Source organism: Sminthopsis crassicaudata, chromosome 2, assembly GCF_048593235.1.
Source record: "Sminthopsis crassicaudata isolate SCR6 chromosome 2, ASM4859323v1, whole genome shotgun sequence".
NCBI lineage: Eukaryota > Metazoa > Chordata > Mammalia > Dasyuromorphia > Dasyuridae > Sminthopsis > Sminthopsis crassicaudata.
The window spans coordinates 601,823,374-601,849,857 of NC_133618.1; the positions used below are offsets into that span (position 1 = coordinate 601,823,374).

The 26,484-nt window shown below is 32.5% G+C and overlaps 1 protein-coding gene across 1 annotated transcript in view; it reads right to left on the minus strand.

The window, feature by feature from the left end:
• CPXM2 (carboxypeptidase X, M14 family member 2) overlaps positions 1 to 26,484 on the minus strand; it is a 282,814-nt gene that overhangs the window by 38,966 nt on the left and 217,364 nt on the right. The window contains exons 7-8 of the mRNA XM_074295802.1: positions 16,443 to 16,531; positions 1,575 to 1,698 (exon numbers count right to left, since the gene is read on the minus strand). Of these exons, the coding sequence (XP_074151903.1) occupies positions 1,575 to 1,698; positions 16,443 to 16,531 (213 nt within the window). The remainder of the gene's footprint in view (positions 1 to 1,574; positions 1,699 to 16,442; positions 16,532 to 26,484) is intronic.

The following is a 26,484-nucleotide window of genomic DNA, read 5'->3' on the forward strand; positions in this document are numbered from 1 at the left end:
TTAAAGATTAGCAGTTAGGATTATAGCTTATACCTAAAAATATTTCTCATAGACTAATAATATTTAGGAAGGACAGATATAATTTATGTCTAGGACCCCTTCTCTGAGAAAATCAGAGTAGCTAGCCAGCCTCTGATGCCAATTCTCCATTTTGCCTCCTAGAAGGAATCAAAGTCTCCCTTGCAGAAGGATGAGTTAAAAAAAAAAAAACTAGAGATATCTACTGATTCCTCTCTGTGAGTCACATCCACACAGATCACACCTGTAAGAACCTATACTCATAACCATGTACTACTGACACATCAGAGCAGGATTTTGCTGAAGCACACACACCTGCTTATTGGGTTACAGATATGTTTTAGGGGTGGACATTTTTAAACTGGACAATATCCCAATTTAGATGTTTGAGCAACATGGCTAGAGGATGAACTTCTACTTAGAGCAGGGGGTTCTTGACAATTATTGTATCATTGACCCCTTTATTGATCTGGTGAAGTCTGTGGAATCTTTTTAAGAATAATAAAGTTAAATGTATAAAATAAAACACACAGGATTAAAAAGGAAATTAAATCTTAGTGACAATAAAGATCTATTTTCCCATACAAAGTAAAAATATATCAATGGATTATTTGGATATATATGAATTTCAAGTTAGCACTTCTTTGTTGGAATTTTTTTTTAAATCACAGTTACAAATATGCAACAGGTAGTTTAAAAAAGACTGTTAAAATTATTCGATAAGAGTAAGAAAATACATAAATTCTGCACCTGTAATCAAATATTTTAGAGCCTCTTTTCAAGGGAAACTCAAACTTTGTAGAGAGGTACAGGTTTATTCTTATCTAATTAGAAGTGGGCTTGAAGTAAGACCTCAGTAAATTTGTGATTTGACATTTACTTAGCAATATGATCTTAGGTAAGTCATAAATTATGTTGCTTTCATTTTCCTAATCTGTAAAACAAGGGAACTGAACTGATGACCAAAGCCATTCAAGTTTAGATTTATGTTCCTATGTGACCTTATTCAAATCAGTAATCTCTCTGTGTCTCAGTATGGATAAAGTGAGCATGATAGTCATTTTTCTATTCAACTCACAGTATCTTTATAAAACTCTAGGGTATATATATATATATATATATATATATATATATATATATATATATATACATATATATATATATATATATATATACATATATATGAATAAATGTTCTGTTATTTTTCTATCATTATATTCATTCTTACCATTATGCTTCATCCTTATAATAGGAAAAACACAAGTAAATGTAATTCATCCTTAGAAATTAAAAAAATTCTATCTGATGTAAATGCCATCTTAAAATTATCCTGATAATATGTATAGAAATCCCTAAGATCCTGTGAATTTATATCTAAATTTACAAATCAATACTGGAAAAAGATTTATGGAAAAAACAAATACATTTTGTAAACTTATTCATAGCCTAAATTTATTTTATAAGTTCAGAAACTTTTTTAAATCCATAATTTTTTCCTTCATTTAGATTTTAGCCCTGTATACTGCATATATTTCATAAAACCATATAATTCTAACCAACTTCGTGTTCTCCTGGGTTGTCAGAGATTTCCACAGCATACAACTTCAGTCCTTGGTGGCTTTTGCCAATATTGTAAATCCTTGTGATATTGGGACACATTTCATTTACAATCTTCATCAACTGAAAGAAAACAAACAAAAAAATATTTCTACATCCCTGTCATTGAAGAAAGAATTTTCAAAGAATAGCCCTTGGGTTGATAGAAGCATGGGGACTAATTTTTTACACAGTATCACAGTATTTCTGAGTTGAAATGTTGACACCAATTGCAAGACAATCCCCTTTATAATGATTTCAAAATGAGAATCTCATATCTATCTGAACATCTTTAGTAAAGGACCTGAAGGAGCCCATTCCATTGTAGCATAACTTTTGCTATTCAGAAGTTTTTTCTTACATCAAACCTAAACTTGCCCTTTTGAAATGTCCCACTAATTATTCCTAATTCTGACATCTTGGGATAAGCAGAGGAAACTGATAATGGATGTCATTAATCATGTTCCCTGGAAATCTCTTCTTATCTAAGGTAAATTCAGGATCATAGATTTAGAACTAGAAGAAACCATCAAGACAAGCTAATACTAAATTTTCATTTTAATAGATGAGAAAAGTTAAGTAAGATAACATTTTTCCACCAGTGCTCATACGTCATTAACTAGAAGGCCTCCACCATCCTGCTTGCCTTCTTTTGGATGCCGTCTGCCTTATCAATATCTTGTTTATAATAAATGTATAATATGCCAGATGTCACCTGACTAGAAACAAGCCATAGAGATGTTCTCCACAGTCCTCCATATCTCTGGATGTCATAGCTCTCACTATAACCTGAAATTACAAAGGTTCTCATGCTCTCCAAAACTGGTGTGTGCATGTGTGTTTACATATACACATCACACATATATACACACATACATACATTTTATATGTACACAACACATACAATCTGCATGTGCACATATATGTTCACATATTTCATACATATATGTGTACATATACATACACACACACACACATATATATATATATATATATATGTATATATATATATATATGCATAAATGTACACACATACCCATACACTGATAGTCATATTATAGAAAATTTGATCTGCTTTTCGGGAAAGTAATGTCACTTTGGTAAATACCACTAAGGTTGCTCTAGTGAAAAAGAAATAAAGAAATCCTTCTCACAAGGGCTTTCTTGTTACTTCTTACTAAACAAATGTAAGATCTAAGAATCATTGAGTCTGAGCTAAAAGGAAACTTACAACTCACTGGCTTCAACACCCTTTTTATGTTATTAGCCAAAATATTATTTTATTTTATTTATAGTTTCCCTATTACACCCTGTCTAGAAGTGCACAGACTACTCAAAGGCAAAATTCCATTATAGATGAGCAAAGGAGTTTTGATGTACTCTTTTTCTAACTTGGGCCAATTTGTTTCTTCTTAGAAAAATTGGTGGCTGGTGAATGGCCCCGGGGACTTATCCTATTAATACTAGACACTTGATCAATCGGATTAGTTTCTAGCAGGTTTGAACTCCAGAGCTTAAGAGACCTGCCAGCCTCTGCCTTCCCTTAGCCTGGATGACAGATGCCTAGTCAAAACACATATTTTATTTTAAAGAAAAAGAAACTAAAGTCCAAAGAAGAGTGGTACCTTGCTTTAGATGATACAGAAACCACCGTTTGGAATCTGAGTATTAAATTGAGCAAGCACATGTTTTGTTGACACAGTTAATTGTTCTCACAATGATGAAGCAATTACTTATGATTCACTGCATTACAACATATTTTTTCCTGAAAAAAATGCTTTACCTTAGATAAAGATTCTTCTATCTTATACTTGTTTTAGAAATATATTCAATCTGAATCAAAGGCTTCAGGGTGGAAAGATTTAAAAAGATGCTCTGGGGTCAAACATCTGTCCAAGAAAACAAATGAGGGTTGAAAATAAAAGTATTTATGAAACATTTTTTTAAAAGTGCTATTCCCCTCAAGATTCCCTCTTTCTGATTCTTGAAAAGGCTTTTATATTACTTGATCTGCTGTTTTCAAAGTTAGATTGCAATTCAATAGTATTACCAGTACAGTCTCATATGAATATGAAAAGCTTTAAAGGTTAATATGCTAACTTTAAAGCTTGCTGAAGCCTGAAGATAATTAAATGAAAGCAGTGAGAAAGAAAAAAAAAACTTGTTCCCTTTTACTTAATTATTTTAGCTCTGGGGCGAAGGTTTCAGGGATAAGAATAAGTTAATGCTTTGAGGTTATCCAGCAGGATGAGGAACCAGGAAAGACAAAATAATGAAGAAGAAAGAGAAAAGACCTGCACTCTAAAGAGTCTTGTCTCTGAAATCTTTGTCATGTGAGTCTAGGCAAAAGTAAGTTAAGAGTCACCTATGCACTAAAGTCAAATTGTCTCCTCTACTGGAAAAGAGAATGTTTTGAATAGACATACAACTCTTCAATCATAAGAGGAAAGAGGATTCTTGAAAGAAGTTCTCCAAAGAGGGGGGGCAAAAGGTGAAATAAAAGCAAAGGAGAGTCTTCCAGCTATAGAGGCGTGAACTTGAATTTTATTCCTCAGAAAAATTGGAACATTTTATTAAAGTAATTGTTTATAAGAAAGTTGAGGATTATAAGAAAGCCAGAATAACTTAAATACAGATGACACTTGTCTAATTTTATTTCCTTTTTAGCATGATGACTGATATTCCAAAGAATTGTTTTTGTCATTTTATAACTTATATGATTATAGCAAAGCAGTTTGGCAAAGTCTCTGACAATCTCCTTGAGAATAACTGGGAGAGACATTTGCCAAATGAAAGTACTATTACATGGTTTAGGAACTGGTTGAATAACTTGATCCAAAGTTAGTATCACCTTGAGGTCAATTGTTCAACAACCATTTATTAAATGTGTACTATGTTCCAGGTACTGTGCAAAGTCCTGGGAAAACAAAGAAAGACCAAAAAAAAAAAAAAACAGTTTCTGCTTTCAAGCTCATTCTATAATGGGAGAAATAATATGCAAACAACTATTCAAAAAAAGAGATAAATACAGGATAAATCGAGGATAGTCTCAAGGGGGAAGACTTTTTTGCAGAAGGTAGGACTTAATGTCTAGAAAGAAGTACCCCAGTGATTTATACTTGGTTGTAGGCAATTTGGCATTTTACTGATAACTTGGTTGAAAGCATAAAAGTCATATTTATAAAAATGTGCCACTAATACAAAGCTAGAACAGAGAATAAACACATTGGATGGTAAACTGGAGATGTAAAAATGCCTTAATTTGGACAATGGACCAAATCTTATGTTTAATTTTGATGGAAATAAAAATAAAATTCTATACTTACAAAACTTCATAAGAATTAGAGAGAGAAACAATAGCTTTTGTGGTTCAGGGTGGGAGAGAATATGAAGGTTTTAGTGTACTACAAATTCAAAATGAGTCAGTGATGTGACCTAGCAGTCAAGAAAAGATAATGTGATCTTGAAATGTATTAAGAAAAGTACAGGATCCAAAGGAAAAAGAGGTATTAGTAGCACTGAACTTCTCTGGAAAGATCAAGTCAGTAATAAATTTTGAGCCACATCAGGACAATCAGGAGGAGATTAAAATGACTTCTTTGCATCTGAAAGGCTATGTCTCTGATTACTATATTTCTGAGCTGACTGTCACCTGAACCTGGGATGCTATATCCTCTCACTATAATCTTTGACTTTCCTTGGCTTTTGATTTCCTTTAAGAATCAATTCAGGTCCCTTTCTGATGGAAGCTTTTCCTATTCCTTCCTCTTCAATGTCATTATCTCTGCTCTTTAGATTACTTTCCAACCATAGTGTGTGTGCATTAAAAAAAAAAAAAATATATATATATATATATATATATATATACTTATTTTTATGTCTCTTCCATTTAAATGCATGTTCCTTGAGGTCAGGTACTATCTTTCACCTTTCTTTGTATTTCCAGTCCTTAGGATTATGCATAAAAGTGACTGTATGACTTGTGAAGGGACTAGAGACCATGCTATATGCAGCAGGAGTTAAGAATCTTTAATCTTGAGAGGATATTTGGAGACTTGTCAAGTAGGAGATAAATTGGATTTGTCTTACATAGAGCCAGGGAAAGCACATTAGAAGCAATCAGCAGAAACTTCCATGGGACAGGTTTTGGCTGATATAACGAGGGGAAAAAAATCTATATAAGAATTAGAGAGCTATTCAAAATTACTACATAGTTGGTATGGAAGGAAGTTCTTATTCACAGGTGGTCTTATACTAGGGAGTGAATGACCATTTACTCATTTAACCATGGGACAAGTTGGTCTAGATGACATCTGAAAACTTTTCTAATTTTGAGGTTCTGATATTGAGTAAGATTTCATAGTTTCCCTGGGCTTCATTTTCTATATTTGTAAAATTAACTTGGACTAAATGACAATTTAAGATTTAAAAGTAGGAAATATATATGATCTTAATACAAATTGTCCCTCCCTTCTTTTCTGAGTTTCCATCCATCAAATAAGTACTTCATTCACTCTAAATTGTTTTAATTGACATTTACTAGGGCAATAGCACAGAATTGTACATCCACATGTATTTATTTGCATGCTTATCTTTGCAGTTAATGACTTATTAACATTTTTACAGTTTTTCAATGAAGTCTCAAGTATTTTGAGAGATGTCAACTAAATATCAGTTAGAAAGACTAGGTCCTTTGAGATAGCTCAAAGAAAAGTGGAATGAATTTGAATATTTCTGCTTAACACAAAATTTACTAAGGTAAAAAATGAGGGGTTCAAAGTTTCTTGCAAAACATTATTAAAAAGTAGATCAGTTATTCAAATCATTTCTCCCAAAAGTCCCTAAAAGGTCTAAGACAACACTGTTTTTCATTACAAATGTAATTAATAGCATCAGTCATTAAGCATTTAAATGTCATTGAAGGCACTGTGCTAAGTAGTGAGCATACAAAAAATGGAGATGTGACACAGAGAGATGAATGTATGCATGTCTGTGTGTATATGCATACCTGTGTGTATATATATATATATATATATATATATATATATATACACACAGGTATGCATATACATATGTGTGTGCTATCATACACATATATTTTGTTGTTATTCATTCAGTTGTGTCAATCTTCTGGTGATGAGCACTTACAAACTCAGCTAGGCTGTTTCTCAGTGAACATATATAATTCATTATCTAACTAATGGGGTCATGAAGATATGTATTGTAAGCATTTCATATATTTATATATGGAGAGAGAAAGAGAGAGAGAATAAATTGTTAAATCTATATAATTATACAAGTAAGCTGGTACTCTATAATTCCATGAAACCAGTATAGCCTCTGCGCTACATGGAAGCATATGATCACTATTTAGTTAACATAAATACATGTATAGAATAAGTTGTTTCAGTAAAAAAAAATCATGTAGATTTGACAGATATAATATTAGTCTAGGAAGGTGTCTTAATAACAATGATTTCATAAATGGTACAATCATTCTATAATAATATTTGGGAGTTATTATTTATATTATTAAATATAATGAGGTATGAGACTCTACCATTCATGTAGTTGGCCAATGACATCATAACTAATTAGACTACATATTTCAGTCAGATCAGTTCTTCAAAGAACAGATGCCTCATAAAATTTTCATCTAAATACATGATCTAAGAATTGGATTTGCAGAGTTCTCAGAAAACCCAATGCCCATATGCATTGGTTTGTCTCAACTCTAACCTTGTCACATCTGTCTCCTAATAGAACTTGGTCCAAAGAGCTAAAGCTGACTGTCATAGAACAGAAGCATGCTTAATGCATGGCAAGCTCCATAATATACTCATTATGTGATGTTTTTCACATATGAAAGAAAAATACATTAACTCATGGGACAATGTGTTTTTCTCTCACTCATAAAAGGCATTGTAGTAATGAATTTTTATGATCTTCAGCAAAATGTTTCAACCACTTGGGTCACAGTACTGTCATTTACAATGATGGAACTGAACTGGATGTTCTTTAATTCTACAATTATATATAATGCATCTAGCATCCCTCATTCTACCTGGCAATCAGAGGTACAAAGTCACCAAAATGAAGTGAAAGTTGAAATGAAATGGCAATGAAACAGTGATATTAATGGGTCCCCAAATGGTCAAAGCTTTGGTATTATTCTCATTAGTACCATCCTACAACCAGTTGAGATAAGTATGGATAAGTAGAGTAAAACATTCTAAATTAAAATGTAAGAGTTAAAAAATATTTATGGTCAAGATAATGGTATTCCTATGATCAAGGGGTCATGTTTATTTATTAAGTATAGAAACTGTCACAATCGGGATTTATCTGGGATGAAACATTTACCTCAATTAAGTTAAAAGAAGAACATATTTCCACTGCAAAAAGAGGCATTTAATAAGTCACAAAGAAACGGTTCATGATTTCTGAAAAAGAATCTTTAAATTGTCTGCATGTTGTTGAGCAGCCTGCATACAAAAATAGATACTGAACTGAGAATGATAGCCCTGGGTAATATTAAATTAATCAGAAAAGATATTCATAGCTACATAATACATCTCTTATTGACTAAAAATCTGTGGTGCAATACTGGCTCACAAAAGTAATTTAGAAAAGTTATTTTAGAAAGTGACTTTGGCGACTACAATAATGAAAAATATTAAAAGAATTAAATATCTCTGCCACAGTTTAACATGCTTAAGAGAACATAACTATGGAAAGTACAATTCTATTCATGATCCAGTCTCAGAAGAAAGGAGATAAAAATAGGGTAACAACTGAAAATATGAAAAAAAAAATGGAAGCTAGGACAGAATTTTTTGGGCCTTATTTCTAACATATAACAAGTCTTTAACCAACATTATTATTTGGTCAAACATATTCCCATGTTTTATTTGATTCAAAATGTGAGGGTCTTTTTTCTCTATTTCATCATTCTGTGAAGTTCTGGGAAAATCATTTAACCACTATAAATCTAACTAGAATCTTTCAACTCCCTGGAATTTGTAAATCATGGGGCAAAAGACAGCATACACTGGTGGAGGGATTTCCCTATACTGATAAAGTAACAGATTCTTTACATCATTAAAAATTATGAAATATGCCAATGTATATGTGTATAGAACAAGTATGCATATATGTATATATTATACATATGTAGTATCATATATAAAATTTCTTCATATATTTGGCAAGTTAATGTACCATAATAAAATATACCTCTGAATATTACACAAATCATAATTTAAAACTCTCAATTTAAACAAAGAATATGTCACATTCACAATTGATATTTCAATTATTTATGAAGGCCTTGGAGTATTGGCATGAGTCACATTAGAAGTATTTCTTTATATGGTAATAACTCTATATTATAATATCTTCCCCCCTCCAATATAAGACTGACAAAATATTTCTGTGAAAACCATATTTTATTCCTAAGCAACAAATTTTTCACTAGCACCTCTCATACCTCAGAGCTAGGAGGTTGTTTCTATCACACGAAGATGAGAATAGAAGCATTTTTCAAAGTTGCTCTTTTCTGTCAATGCCATATGATCTAGAGACAATATGAAATACCAGAAAGTCTGGATAAAGTTAACTCCAGACTCCACAAATGTTCAGTCCAGAAAAATTCTAGTTTCAGTAAGGCATTACTTGCTTTACATTCATTAGAAAATATATAATTCTTTAATGTGAGAGACTAAGATAATTTCTCTATGGACTATTGAAAAATTTAGAAAGACGTGAAGTCCATCTCTGTGATTTTCAAGCTTTTGAAAGATTTAATCTTGAGTTTTCGTTGATTATATGCAAAGTTTATTAAAGAATGATGACCTATATTCAGGCCTATCTAATAGACTTGTGATGGAGAGAGCTAACTTGCATCCAGAAAGAGGACAGTTGGGACTGAATGTGGATCATAACATAGTATTTTCACTTTTTTAGTTGTTCTTTATTTGCTTCTTGTTTTCTTTCTCATTTTTTTCCTTTTTTTAACATGATTTTTCTTGTGAAGCATGATAAATGTTGGAATATGTATAGAAGAATTGTACGTGTTTAATATATATTGGATTATTTGTGGTCTGGGGGGGAGGTGGGAAAGGAAGGGAAAAAATGTGGAATATAAGATTTTGCGAGGATGAATGTTGAAAAATAATTTTATAAATATTTTGATAATGAAAAGATATTATTTACAAAAAAAAAAAGAAAAAAGTGATGACCTAAATACAAAGATAATCTGGACACCACAGACATAAGTGTCGATGAAGGAAAGCTAAAAGCTGAGGTATTCAGTTCATAGGAGTGAATATCCAAGAAAGGAGTTTGGCAGGAATGGCCTCATGTATCCATTATAAAAATGGCAAATATTTAAGTTAACATGCAAGAAGAAATACTTCTGGCAGTGGAGCCAAGATGGCGGAGTAAATCCAGGAGGCTGCTTGAGTTCTCCAAGATGCCCTCAAAAAACACTTGAAACCAAGGATCTGAATAGTCTGACAGGATGAAACCACTGTTCAGCTCAAGATAAACTGGAAAAACTTCAAGAAAGGTCAGTTTCACTGGGATGAAAAGGGTGTTCAGGTCAGCTCAGATGGACTCTGAGAAAGCCAATGAGTGGATTTTAGTCATAACAAATAAGCAGCTAAGACCCTCTTGGATCAGTTGAGAAACAAATCGTAGGCAGCTTCTAAGCTCAGCTTAGAAGGCAAACTCTGGGAAACCAGGCTGTTTCATGAACAGAGCAGGCAAAGATATCCCCTGCAATCACAAGGGCCCTGTGCTCAAAGCCAAGATTCAGAGCTTCACAGGAAGCTTGAGACAGTGCCCCCTGAATCCCAGGAGTAGAGCTCCATCTTAAAAATAAAAAAGAGCAATTACCAAAAGGAAAGAAAATGAGCAAGAAACAAAAAAGAACCTTGACCATAGAAAACTACTATGGTGACAGGGCGGCAGACCAAAACACAAACTCAGATATCAAAATGTGCAAAGAAATCTCAAAGAGTGATATGCATTGGTCTCAAGCCCAAAGAGGCTTTTTGCAACTGCTCATAAAAGACTTTTAAAAACAAATAAGGGAGGTAAAAGAAAGAATGAGAAAAATGCATGAAAGCCAACAACTTGAAAAAGGAAAAAATTATCTGAAGAAAACACCACCATCAGAAATAGAATTAACCAAATAGAAAAATAGATACAAAAGCTAAGTAAAGAAAACCACACATTAAAAACTAGAATGAATCAATCAAACAAACTAAAAAGAATGAATTTTTTTAAAAAAATGAAATATCTCATTGGAAAACAGCCCACCTGGAAAACAGATCCAGAAGAGACAATTTACAAATTATTGACTTATCTGAAGTCCATGAACAAAAAAAGTGCCTGGAGAGCATTCTTCAAGAGATCAATAAGGAAAACTGCTTCAATATTCTAGAAAACTAGGAGGAAATATCATTAAAGGAATCCATAAATCACTTTCAGAAAAAGATCCTAGGAACATTATTGCAAGCTGCCAGACAAAAACAATTCAAATATCAAGGAGAAATAGTCAGGATGACTCAGAATCTGGCAGCTTCTCTAATAAAGGGTCAGAAAGCCTGTAATATCATATTCCAGAAAGCAAAGGACCTGGGGTTACAACCAAGAAGTAACTGCCCAGTGAGTCTGAGCATCATCTTTCAGGGGATGCAAAGGATCTTCAATGAAGTAAAAGACTTTCAATCATTACTACTGAAAAAAACAAAACTAAACGTAAAATGGAATCTTCCTACACAAGACTCAAGAGAAGCATAGAAAGGCAGACAAGGGGAAGATATATATTATTTAAAGCTTAAACTGTTTACATTTCTAGATGGGAAAATGATACCTGGAACTCTTGAGAACTGTATGTGTAGTAACATTTCCCATGGGGCACACAGAAAGAGGTATCACATAGACAGAAGGTATGGTTGTGAATGGGCTCTGATGTGATGACATCAAAGAAAATTACATGGGGGGGGGAAAGATGTACTAGAAAAAAAAGGAAAGGGGAGATATAATGGGACAAGTAGTTCATGTGAAGAAGTGCAAAAGATCTATTACAGAAATTGATTGTTCACATTAGGAAGAATGTGCTATGATCCACTATGAAAGACTTGATTCTTCTAAGTGGTTCACCCAAAGAAATCCCAATACACTTTGAACAGAAAATTCCAGTTGCATCCAAAAACAAACAAACAAACAAACAAAAAAAACCCTAAGGAAACTGAATGTAAATCAACACATGTTATGTGCACTCCTTTTTTTTTCTGTTTTTTTTTTTTTTTAATCTCTCCCATGGTTTTTCCCTTTTGCTGTTTTTTTCTCTCCCAACATAATTCATAAAGTAATGTGTATTAAAAATAAATAAATTTATTAAAAGAAAAAAAGCATTCAAGAAGTATTAAAGGTCCCAATAGAGGGGAAATTCTGATCTCATGTTTACCATTATGGTTAGAAGAAATAAAATTCCTAAGTGGAAGATAACTCTAGATGGATATAATAAAGCAAAATTAATAATTTAAAAAGAGGAGAATAAAGTAATATTTTATAAATATATAAAAGTCTAGTATAATCTTGAACAAAAAAATGGATATTTGATGAATTGAAAGACTTTCAAATATTTGTAACAAAGAGACCAGAACTCAAATGAAAATTCAGTATAAAAGAACTAAGAGAAACAGTGGGAAATTGTTAAAGACTAGTTATAAGGCACTGATTAAGGTAAAAATGATACTAGAAAAACATGAAACATATTACTTACCAGACTTATGAACAGTTGGAATATGAATAAACAAAAGATAGACATCAAAGTTAGGTGTAAAGTGGATAATTTTAATTGCATTAAATTAAAAAGGTTTTGTACAAATAAAACAAATGTAGATAAAATTGGAAGGGAAGCAGAAAATTTGGGAAAATTTTCTATTTACAGTTTAACCAAATAAAGTTCTCATATCTAAAATGTGCAAACATTATTAGTAGGACATATCTGAAAATGACTGAAGAAATTATTAATTACATGATAAGAATATTAGGATAGGTATAATATATAGTAATATATAATTTATAATACATACATTGCATATATATTAAAGATATCCAAATAATGTTATATATAATATATACATATGTACATAACACAATTATATATTATATATTTTATACACATAGACACATACATATATGTGTGTGTATTCTGCATATGCTCTCTTAATAAGTCAATTATTATTGTTGTTGTTGTTGTCACTAATATTGAGAGGGAAAAAATCATACTCCCCTAGACACTGTGATAGAAAAGAAAAAGAAACATAGGTATAGGTTAGCATTCATCATAGATTTGAATAAGGCAAATTTCATAGTGATTAGCAGTAAAGCTAGTGGAGATGTCCTAGACTAAAAATTCTATAGGACAGGAAACTCTTAAGAATTAAATTACAAAGATACAAAAGGGAAAAATTCTGATGAGAATAGGTAGGATCTGAAGAGACTAATAAAAATGCACAGAGAACTCAAAACCCAGCCCATTATTTTTAAAACTATGTACTGAAGAGAGAAGCAAAGAAGGAAATTAATAACAGAATATGGTGTGGTCCTGTGCATGCAGAGTGTCAAAAACTCTAAAGCTCAGAATGAGTTTAGGCTGGTGAGGGAAGTTAAAGACAGAAAAACAATTCCACTTTTTATTATGTTTTGCTTTGTTTTGTAGTTATGTTGAGGTGAAGTAGAGGATAAATGGAGGGATCAGATTCTGGCTTGATGTAGTGTCAATTATGCCAACTAACAAGGAAAAGAAGGCTGACTGTCTAATTTTTTTTTCTTTCTTTTTGTTTTCTCTGCCAAAAAAATGACATTTGCACTGGAAATTAAAAAACAACAACTAGCAGGTGCTATCCAAGATAAGTAAGAATGTTGTAATAGAGTGACTGTTTGCCCTTGTTAAATTCAAATGACCTGACACAAATGAATTTGCTCCTTAGGTTTTTGGTGTATATGACTGATGAGCTACTGTCAGGAATAGAAAGTCATGGAGCATGGGAAGGTTGCCACAGAAATAAAGAAGGGATAATGATGTTCTAATTTTCAAAAAAGTAAAGGGAAAAAATAGTATCAGAAAACTCTAGTTCTGTGAATAAATTCAATTCCTGAGAAAAGTCTAGGATATTTGATTAATGAACCATAAATCAGCATCTAGAAAAGGAAACTAATTAGAAAGAGCCAGCCATTTCTGGCTTTGTGAAGATCAGATCATGCTACACTACCCTGGTTTGCTTTTCCTTTTTTGGATAGTAAATGAAACTAGTTCCTAAAGTAGTAGATGAGAGAAGTCATGTAGAGATATTTTGCCTAGGATTAAGTAAAGCATTTGATAAACTACTTCGTACTTTGGTGATAGATACTGATGTGGTGATCATTCAATTACATGGATTCCAAATTGTTTGAATGCAGATTGGAAAAGGAGTCCTTGATGTAAGTTTAGGAGAAGAATCTCTAGAGAACTGGGCATGGCCCTGTGCTAGTTAATACTATTATTGATGACTTGGATAAAGGCACAGATGGTATGATCTTGAAATTTGCAGATGACACAAAATTGGAAAAGAAAATTCATTAAATTAAAAAGTTAGGAACCCAAAAGGTCTTCACAGACCAGAGCACTGGGCTAAATTTAATAAGGTAAAATTCAGTGCATATAAATGAAATATCACACCCTGCAGTTCAAAAAATAACACAATAAGGAGGAATGTTCAGGCAACAGTTTGTCTGAAAATGATTTGAAGATTTTCATAAGTTTGATGAATGCCAACTATGAGATACAATAGCACCCCCCAAAATGCTTATGTGAACTTAGGCTACATGAAGAGAAGCTTCACTTTCAGGTCTAAAGACCACATATAGACTTTATGGTTCTGGGAACCATAGTTTAAAGAAGACATAAGTAAGCTGGACAGTATGCAGAGGGAGAATAAACATGATGGTAAAAGACCATGAATTCATGTTACTAAAAAGATACTGAAGGAACTAATAATGTTAATTCTGGAGAAAAGAGAGATTAAGGGAAAATGGTGGTTGTCCAAGTATTCCAAGATTGTAAAAGAGGTATTGGATTTGTGATTTCTTAAGATTCTCCCAGCTCTGACGCTTTATAAAGCAAAGCATTTTATTCCATCTTGAGATATAATCCTGGAGGGAACACTTAAATGAGAAAAGAAAACCTGAAACTACTTGACCAACGTGCAAGTAATTGTTTAAATGCATTTATTATTCTCAACATTAATTATGTCAATTGAATTTATAACTGTCTAATCCTGGTGTTGAGAAAATAGGCTATGAAATCTTTGAGGAACTAATTCTGTGACTCAGTACACAATTGCTTGATAAAATTGAAAGATGAGTCATGCAGCAGAAATACACTGACGATTTGGAGCACCAAAAATGATTCACGTACTTCAAGTCCAAACAAATTATCTTGATTTCTGAAGAGCAAGACAGGAAGAAATATTTCTTTGGCACATCCCACACTTAAGTCTGTGCGGATATGAGTCTGGAATTTTTTTTTTCTGGTATCTACAGGGAAATGAAATTGTTAGAGATAAAACTGGATTTGGTCATGTCACTGGGTTTGGGTCAAAGGCACAATCCAGACACCTTTACAAATATGTCAGTTTGTCCTTTCAACGCACTCTCAGTGTTCCAATGGGATGCATATTTTACATGTTTTACTCCATCTGGCTCTTCACTCTTTTGTTCAACACAAACCTCAAATATGTGTGGTCTATACTACAAGTAATTGAGTTCAATGAGCTTTGCTATTCTATGTAAACATATACTCAATCTTTCTACTTAAAATCAGAATCTTAGCATTCAAAGGCAAATTGGACACCATTTAGTCCATGTACTCCTTTCCCTTTACAATATGGCTAAGTGATCATTTACATTTTGTTTGAAGCGCCTTTCTAGTGCTAAAGTGGGTATGAGATTTCACCTCAGTCTTTTAATTTCCCTGAGGTAAGTCACTTAACTTTTCTCAATCTCATCTGTAAACTAGGGCTAATACCATCTCTCTCATAGAGTTGTTATGGGGATCAAAAAATAATATTTAAAGCTGTTTACAAATCTTAAAGTTTCATCTATATAGTTAGTATTACTATTTTTAAATTAAATATCCCTAGATGATTAAAGTAATGATTATTTGTTCAATATCCTAGTTATCTTCTTCTGAAAACATTCCATCTTTTGAATACCCCTCCCAAGATGTAGTGACCAAAACTGAACACTCTACTCACAAATGCTGTCCAGTATCCAGAATTAATTACTTCAAACCTTGAAGGAATTGTGCTTAGCAGAATCTCTTTTAGTTTGTTATATGCTCTTAGGAGAGGATAAGCAAAGGTGTGTACATATTCAGGAACTGTCAGAGGGATGGAATTTGCAGATTGAAAAGGTTGTGTCAGACTTGTCAAATGACATCTTTATGACTGATGGGATTTTTCACTTTTCATTCACATGTTAAGGATCAGGGAAATAGAACCTAAATGTCAAACTGGAAGTTTACTCATGGGAAAATCTTTAGGTTGAAATTTTGGAACATAGTTCACCAATAAGGAGTTAATGAAAAATGGCAAAATAACTCAATAACTAAATCTTTAAATAGTCTATAGAGTTACCTCTTTAGGAAAGTTGCTATGATAGAACATTTTGATATCAGAGTATTCTAACTCTTGACAAAGAAAACTTCTTGTCTATGTAATACCACCCCATTCACATATTGCAGAAATTAAACAAGCCCATTCATGGCTTACCTGTCTCATTTCTTTGTAATTGTGATGTTTAAAATCCAGGTCATCTGTGGTTGTCATTTCATTTCTTCTGTGATAATAGTTATTAGGATCTAAGGGGAAAATAAAACTTTTTATTTATTCAAATAAAACCACAAATCTATTGAGCGCTTATTACATGTCTAGCCCTGTATTAAGTGCTTTTGTTGCCACAGAAGAAATGTAAGCTTTTGTGTTAGCTGTGAAGAAGCTTTTCTTCTTCTTGATATTCAGTTGTTTTCTGTTGTGTCTAATTCTTCATGATCTCATATTTGGAGTTTTCTTGGCAAAGAGAATGGAGTGGTTTGCCATTTTCTTCTCCAGCTCATTTTACAAATGAGGAAATGAGGCAAACTGGGTTAAATGACTTGTCTAGTATCACATAACTGATAAGTGTCAGAGGCCATATTTTTTTGAACTCAAAAACATGAATCTTCCTGACTCCAAGCTTGGTACTCTATTTACTGTGCCACTCAGCTTCCCATTAAGAAGCTTGGAATGCAAATTATGAGTTGATTAGGAAAGGAATAGGGAATGTATATTAAAACAGAAAACAAGTGTAACTCTTATGTTACTTGTTCAGCATGACAAGTACCAAAACCTTCATTACAAAGCTGGTATCAGCTTAAAGAAGATGTTGTTTGTCTTTTACATAGCAAAGTATTCTTAATAGACTTTGAGATATGATTATAATATGATCAATAGTTAAATTGCTTTTATGTTAAATATGTCAAAACTTGAAAAACTATAGTCTACTAAAAAAGAGATATAATAGCTCAAATATTTCAGCTTAACTGTCTCTACAAAGAAAAATAAATAAATATAAAAACATAGGCCCAGAATTGAATTAGAGGAAAACAGGCTAGATTTTTTTTATTAAATTGTAATGTCCTCAAATTCTGTTTTCTCTGAATCTAGAAACCAGGATAGCATAAATTCTTGTTATCTTTAATACATTTATTCAAAAAATAAAAAGTCAAATGGTTAAGCCAATACCAGAAGTCAAGGCATCACAAATAAAGTAAGCAATTCATTAGTAATCAAAAACTATACTACATAGGCTTAATAAGCAAAAAAATACAGAAAAGAAAGAACCTCTGAAGAAGGAGGGCATGGAAAGGGAAAAAATCTAGTTCTCTATTTGGTTGAAAGAACAGAAAAATATAAGGTACATTAATTCAAAAGAAAAACTTGTATACCATGGATGAATGAATGAGTGAATGAATGAATGATGATGGTAAGAGCAATAAGAAACTCTTAATTTTCTACAAAACTGGGAAGCAGCTGTTCTAGATAAAAATCCATAATTAATGACTCAAAGGCTTCAATGTGGCATATTCAGCTTCTCTGATGAAAGCCTGATTCCAACTTTAAACAGACAATACATAAGGATGGGGATCATTGATATTAGTGAGGTCCTGGTGAGAAAATTTTTCTTTAATGCACAGCTTCTACTCTGAAAGTGTTGCCCATAACTCTTAAGACATTAAACAACTTATCCATATTGCCTAATATGTGTCAGAGCGAATTTTGATGTTTCTGATTCCAAGGCCAAGGTCAGCTCTCTATCTACCATAGAATAGTATCACCCTAAAAGTATTTATTATATGGAGAGAGACAGAGACAGAGAGAGGCAGAGACAGAGAGAGAGAAAGACATAAACAGAGACAGAGAGAAGTTATTCAAGGCCTTCGTAGCTAGAATCATTCAAAACAAATTATAAGTTTAAAAAAATAAATATATTGGCTGAGGAACAAAAAATAAGAACAATTATAAGAACAATCAATTGATTCAATTACAACTAATAAATCTATCTGAAAGTGTTCTAACATTTATGCAGATTTTACTGAGTGTCAAAAAGCCTTAGACTCAGTACTGCAATCATGGCACAATCATGTACTGCAAATAGATCAAAGCATAGTAAAAATGTTAGTGTATATTGTCCACATGGATAACTGCTTCCTATTAAATAAATTGATAATATAATTATGTTAAGTAAAAAAAATGATATAAAACAAGACAACTGATGTAAATTAATCTCCATGGAGGGAACTTGAGCCTACTGTTCCAATATGGGTAATAGAGAGAAAGCAACATATAAGTGGTTTCACCTGCAAATTAGCTGGGCCAGTCCAATCGTTCTTAGGATACAGCAATAAAGCAGGTGGGAATAAATCTTTTTAAATGTTATTTGCCTTGACAAAATGGTACTGATTTCTAATGTTAAACAAGATGTATGAAATTTGAAATTTTCAAAGTAGTTTGTTATTTATAAAATTTTTTTATATTGACCTTTTCATTTGATCCTTCTTACAATTCTGATAGAATAAATATGATATTCATTTTTAATCTTAACAAATACAAACAAAAAATTGAGACTCAGAAAGGCCAGACAATGTGCACAAGTTTGTGTATTCAACAAATAGGTTTAACATTCTGATTTTCAAAAATGTTTTTCCCATACACCAGAGTAACTGCCACAAAGCAGGCACTATCATTTTCATTTACCAGCCATCAAATCTACATCATATTCATAGCTGAAACTTTCACTTATACATAAGAACAGATCATTATTTATTTCAGAGACAGTCTTCAAAGACTTATAGAAAGCATAGTCCCATGCTAGAGAATTTTTTTTTATTCTAACAAATTTTTAATTTGGAACTAGGACTTCTTTTCTGAGGTAACTCTATAACGCACTGTTTGCAAACATCCAAGCCAAGGGCACATGAAGCAAAGCTTCCTAATGCTGAAAATGGGCATAGATCCATAGGAATGTGGCAAACATTTGAATGCTTCTTTCTCTTGCTCATTTCAAAGAGTAGCTGAGGAGCCAAACTAATGTGGGTCAACTCTCTGAGAATCATTTCAGTTGTGATGAGCACAATTATTTCTAAACTTCCTTTGTGTGCATCAAACTATTTATGACACGTTCCTTATTTGGCCTTATTGAATTCTTATGACATGGGGCACGATGAATAAGTCTCCTTTATGGAACAGGAGTTAACAAAATGCAAACTTTCATGGGTCAGGTCAAACTGAACAGGCTTTGAGTATAGCTCTATAGACCAACTATGAGTTTTTTTGTTTTTTGTTTTTTTTGTTTTTTTCCCCAAGGAAGAGTTTAAATAAGACTTAAGAAGATTCAATACCCTGGGCTAGGCCATAGGATGAGAAACTGTTTTGGCTTCAGCCAGTTAGAAAGACCATATATTAAGAAACAGAATGATTGCAATCTGTGTATGTGAAAGAAATAGCCACTCCCAGAAAATGAAAGAATTTTTGAGATGTTTAAGCAAGAAAATAAGTTGAAAGGGCATTAAAAACATATTTTGGGCAAAGGCTGGATATCTCATGTCCCTTTTATCTCTGTCACTTTATGAAAACCAAAAAGAATATATAGAAAATCTAGAATCACCCCACTAGAGAATTCAGAAAGGAGGATAATAATTCAGTATTTCTAGATAAATTTTAAAGGTTTATGATTATGATTACATTATCATTATTGCTATCACTACTATATACTGGCATTTATATTCGAATTAATTTAATCACTATTAATTATCTGCTAGGCAAAGAGTACTAGGAAAAAGGAACATGGATATGAAATAAGACAATCTTTACCCTTGGTAGTTTCTATCCTATTAATAAATTGGCTTTCAAAGCCTTCCATAAACTGACACCTTTTTTTATCTTTTCAGTCTTTTTATACCTCATTCCCTCCATGTGTTTGATATCCAGTAATACTGGCTGTTCCTTCACCTCCCACCTCCTAGTGTTTTTACTGGCGGACCTCCACACCTGGATTACTCACTATCTTTGCCTCCTGATTAACTTGACTTAATGTTCTATCTTTTTCAAGAAGCTATACCCAGTTCTCCTTAATCTGTTTAATCTAGGAGTCTCTCTGAGGCTACTCCCAATTTATTCTGCATATATCTTGTTAGCACAATTATTTGTAAGTTGTCTCCCCCATTAAGTTGAGCTCTTTGAGAATCATGGTTATTTAAGATTAGAAGGGAAGTCAAAAGCTGGGAATGTTGTTTTTGTTTTTGTTTTTTACAGTCAGTATTTCTAAAAAAGACCTAATTTCTAAAATATATGGAGAACTGACTCAAATTTGTAAGACTACAAGTCATTCTCCAATTATTAAATGGTCAAAAATATGAATAGGCAATTTTCAGATGAAGCTAAAGTTATTTCTAATTATATGAAAAAATGCTTTAAATTAATATTGATTATGGAAATTCAAATTAAGAGACGGTACCATCTCATACCTCTCAGATTGACTAAGATGACAAGAAAAGATAATGATACATGTTGGAGGGGATGTGGGAAATCTGGAACACATATGCATTATTGGTGGAGTTATGAAATGTACCAACTACTCTGCAGAGCAATTTGTAGCTATGCCCAAATTGTGCATATACTTTTTGATCCAGCAGTCTCTCTACTGGGTCTGTATCAAAAAGAAATTAAAAAAGGGGGAAAGATCCATAAGCACAAAAATATTTGTAGCAGCTATTTTTTTTTTTTTTTGTAATGGCAAGGAACTGGAAATTGAGTGGATGCCCATCAGCTGCAGAATGGCTAAGTAAGTTACAGTATATGAAGGTAATGGGATATTATTGCTCTATAAGAAATGGTGAGCAAGGTGATTTCAGAAAGCCTCTAAAAACTTACATGAATTGTACTGAGTGAAGCAGGCAAAACCATTGTACACTGTAACAAGATTATGTGATGATTAATTGTGAGGATTTGGATTTTCTCAACAATGTGGTGTATCAAGGCAAGTCCAATAGAGTTGGTTGGGATAGAAAATGCTATCTGCATCTGGAGAAAGAACTATGAAGACATAATATGGATCAAAACATCATATTTTCACTTTTTGTTTGTTTTATTTCCAATGGTTTTTCCCTTTTAGTCTAATTTTTTCTTGAATGACATAACAAATATGTAAATATATTTAAAAGAACATATTTAACCCCATATCAGATTATTTGCTGTCTTGGGAAGAGGAAGGTAAGGGAGCGAGAGAGGGAGAAAAATTAAGAACACAAAATTTGACAAAAATGAATGTATTGACAAAAAATGAAGCCTTTCTTTGTATAGCCTGTGCTTAGCACAATGCATGGCACATAGGAGGTAGTTACTTAAGAAATGTTAGTTGATTGACTGTAGAGTGAGTCCTGTTTATATGTAGTACTTTATATATATATATATATATATATAGGTTAAGTTGCTTTATAATAACACATGTTTTGTGCTAATGATGCCAACCCAGTAATAATTATATCCTGCTGTAATTATAAGCATTGGAACTTATCATGTGGGATGGAATCTCAGATTTTAAATTTGGCTTATTATTTGAGATGTCACTTTGATCCTGGTAAAAGTGTTTGTGTTGACACATCAGCAGTTCTTCATGAAAAGGAAAATGTCAACAGTTACTTAAAAGAATTCTGCCTAGCCCCAACTCATATAAAATCAGCTCTAAGCAGATGCAGATTTCTGGAAAGGTTGAAATTGCCAGTCCTGTGGAGGGAATGGTAAAATCCCTCAAATCATTTCCTCTTTCTCTGCCTTTTCCTTTTTCTCTTTCCTTTTTACAGGAAAGCCTTCAGTTATAACACTATGATTATTAAATCTCTTGAATAATGTGAAGTTGTGAGGAATATGTTGTCTATTCAAAAATGATTTTTTGCCATTTTATCATAGATCAGACTAAATTATGAGAGATTTGTATCTATATTCCTTTGAACTCATCTATAACTTTTTAAACCCATACCTGACAGAAATTTAATATTATTATAACAATAATACACCTTTCCACTTATTTAAATCACTCTGATAAATGAATTAGCATGAGGACTAATCTTAAGATATATTTTAGAGGTTGAGAGAGAACCTAATATACTCCATCTCAAGACAAGAGTGACTCTATCTTTAAGCTATCTTTATTTCATTATTTAATGGAGGAGTAAATCCACTGCCTAGTATTTAAGTTTTTCCTACACCCTACTTTTTCGTATAGTCAGAGGAGAAAAAAGATCTAGTTCCATTGAGACCTCAAGGTTAATGACATGTTAATAAACTAGCTAGTTTCTATGGTTTCTTCCTGCACTCATTGAATTGATTTGTCCCAAGTCCAGTTGAAATTCAGATTAAGTGCCCCCCTTTAATATTGTAAATATCTTTACTTTATCAAACCATCCTCATTGTTTCTCCCCTCTTTTTGGAGGACTGAAGAACAGAGCAATAAATACTTCCCAAAGTATTGTACTATAGAGGGTTCACAACCTTCTTGGTAACCTTATCTCTTCCTGGCTTCCAATCTATAGAACAAGATGTTCCTCCCCAGGGAATCCAACCATCCCTGTCCCTTCTTGTCAGATTTATCTTATATGTTGTCTTCTCTAATTAAATTGTGAGTTCCTTGAGGGCAGGGATCACCTATTTTTCTTATTTGTATGTATAGCACTTAGCTAGTGCCTAGGACTACATAAATGTTTATGGAATGGAACTGAATATTCTTGTAAGAAATGGTTTGTAGGTAGAATTAATATTTTAAAGAGATTGTCTTTGTGAAACAAACCATATCTTATAACATCAACAAAGTTTTTACTGATTTGTACTCAAACTTTGATCTTCAGACCATTTTTAGTCAAAGCAATAATTTATATCATAGAGTAGCAAGTTTGTTGGATATTGAAGACAGGGAAAAAAAGGAACAACTTTTATCCTTATGAATCTTACATGGTGGAAGGTAAAATAAGGAAGGTATTAAACTGAAGTCTCCCAAATTTACCTCCAAACAACTATAAACTAATACCTTAAAATGAGTTTTGGAATGTCAAAATTAACAACTGTTAGGATTCTTACAAGGTACAAAGTCACTGGAATGTATATAATTATCTAATTTAGCATGGTATGATTGATCTGATCCTACAAGGAGATGTTATGGGCCAGAAAATGAAACAAGGTACTGAGTGGAATTGAGGAGACTATGGTTAAATCTAATTTAGTATTGATTTAATCCTACAACAAATAATAGTTTCCTAGATAAAATGATTGGTGTGTACTCAATGGGCAACATATAAGCAGGAAGTTCTCAGGGTCAAGAAGAACTTAGGGAGAACTTCAGTGGACTTCAGGAGAACTTCAGGAGAGAACTTTGGGAGACAACTTTGGGAGAAAACTTCGGGAGATTCAGAGTCAAGATTAGACAGAGGTTAACTATTATGGGATGATAAGAAAGAAGAATACACCAGAAGAAGGAAAGGTGTCTTAGAACAGAATAAATTATCTCATATGAAGAATTATGAAAGGCCTATTAAAGTCTAGGAAAAGATGGGTGGTGGGGTGGACAATACTTGAACCTTATCATAATTAGCCAAAGAGGGAATAACACACATTTGGATGTAGAATTCTATCTTACCATATACGGAAGTAGGAGATTAGGAGATGAGAAAAAGGTAGGGGGACTGATGGAAGAGAGGATGCATTGGGGGAGGCAGTGGTTGAAAGCAAAACACTCATGCATAGTTCCACATCCATAATTTATATTAAATAATTTATTGTCTCATGGAGTGGAGAGGGGATGAAGAAATGAGGTAGGGAGAGAATCTGGAACTCAAAATTTACAAAAAGAATCTTAAAATTTGTTTTTGCATATAATTGTAAAATAATAACATTTTTGAAACAATATATTAAACGGAACTTACATTTTATTTAGATAATACGAGTCATAGAGAAGTAAATATAAAATAAAAATCACATGGAAAGAGAATACTAATAACCAGAGGAATTAGAAAAGGCCTCTTTTAGGAAGTGGAATTTGAAGAGAACTTGAAGGGGAGAAGAGGCAGAGAGAGAGAAAGAAGGAAAAGAAGTGAGAGTTGGAAGCAAAGGAGAGAGGGGAAAAAAGAAAGAATGAGATAAAAGGAAGGATGGAAAGAGAAAGAAAGAACAGATAGAAAAGGAGGAAGAAGAGCATTCCAAGCTTTGGGGAAAGTCTATACAGGGATTGGAAATGGAATATGACGTCAGAAAAGGTAATATTATGTAACACAATGTGGTTGAAGCAAAAATGTTTAATGAAGAATAGTGTGTATTTACCCTAGAAATCTAAGTCTGAGTTAAAATGAGAAGGGCTTTACATATATATATATATATATATATATATATATATGTATATATATATATATATATATATATATTTATATATATATATATTTATATAAAATAAATTTTTTTCAGGGGCATGTTTAGGAAGAAAGATACATATACAAATAGAATTAATAAATACAATATCTTTTAAAGTAAGGAAGTGCATATACATATATATGTGTGTCTGTGTGTCTATCTATTTATAACAGCTTATATTTCCAAATCATTTTGATACTTAGAAAAAGTCTTCCTCACAAGAACTTAGAAAGGTAGGTAAAAATGCTATCAGCAACCTCATTTTTATACACACATATGACAGAAACATAGTTTAAATAAAGTTTATAAGGAATGGTTTTGTCATCGATAAAATTAAGTCTTTCAAACAAAAATTTGGTAGAAGATTGCATACTATGGCAAAAATGACATGAACACTTAGAAAAAAATAATAGACAATTTTAAAAAGTATTTTAACATGGTAACACAAAGATATTCTGCATTGAATTGGGACAATATGTTTTGTCTTGAATTTTTATATCAGTTTTTTTAAGGGGAAGTAAATTAATATTTTTTATCATACATTTACACTCAAGTTATGTACATGCTGTTTTCTAAAAGGTATTGACACCCAACAAGAAAGCTCTTTGAGAAGTCTTTTCAAGCCTGTTTCCTTTCAAGAGAAGTCATCTTTACAGAGTACTTGAATGAAATGAATAAAAACTGAAAATTCAGTACAAAAGTACAAAAAGACTTGAAGTTTGATAGCATTCGCCTGTAGTTGATTCTAATCATTTGTTGAGGATTATACGCCTGGCCATGTGACCTATCTTTACTGTATCTCCCATACAAATTTTGAAAAATTTTCTCCATTAAGCATTTCTCAGCCAAATAGAGCCTAAAGCATACCTACTTGGAACTTAGTGTTCTCTTTTTTTTTTTTTTTTTTTTTTTTTTCCCTCTTATTTTCAGTGTAAATGCCCATATTCAGAACCTTATTTCAAGCAGGGGCTGGGACTTTCCTCATCAGAACTTGTTGGGCAAATTCAAAAGTTTCAAATGTATTTTTAGAAGTCTGGGGCTGTTGCCATAAACAGAAACTTTAGGCTAGAAAATCAGAACAGTCTATTAGGCTTGTAGTGCTTTTACTGAGAGATTTTAGAGAATTGAAGAAGAGGTAGACAGGTAGCTAGTTCAGGTCTAGGAAACTTGGCAGAATAGTTACGACCAATGTATGGTCAACAGGCCAAGCTGAAGCCGGAGAAGCCTAGAGAATGAAAGGGGACTAAATCTGATTTAGATATAAAACCAAGGATGTCTTCCAGAGGGAGTTCATACTGGAGGCATACTCTAGTTCATCTATGTTCTTCCAAAAAAGATAGATACAGAAATACACAGAATAATCCAGCTGCAATCTAACCCTGACATATGAAGTAGGAATCTGATTCAGTTCTGACTCTGTTCTGACTTAGTATTCTTATTAATACAGTGAGTGGTCATTGGCTTTTTTTTTCATATCATACTGTTGATACATAGTATTTTAAGAATCCATTATTTCAGCACTCCCTAATGTGGCAGAAACTCAATTCTTCCACACCTTAATCAATTATTTTTCATGAATGGCTATGGTCAAAAAGCTTAGTCACCAGTTTTCTAGTGATGTATTTCATTTATGCATTCATACAACTATCTATTAAATATTTATTATATATCAAGCAATGTGCTGGGAGTTGAGCAACAAAGGCAAAAATAAAACAAATCTCTACCCTCTAGGAACTTATATTTTATTAAAATAAGAAGAAATTATTTAAACAACTACATACATAAAAAATATATGCAAAGTAATTTCAAAGACAGAAACAGG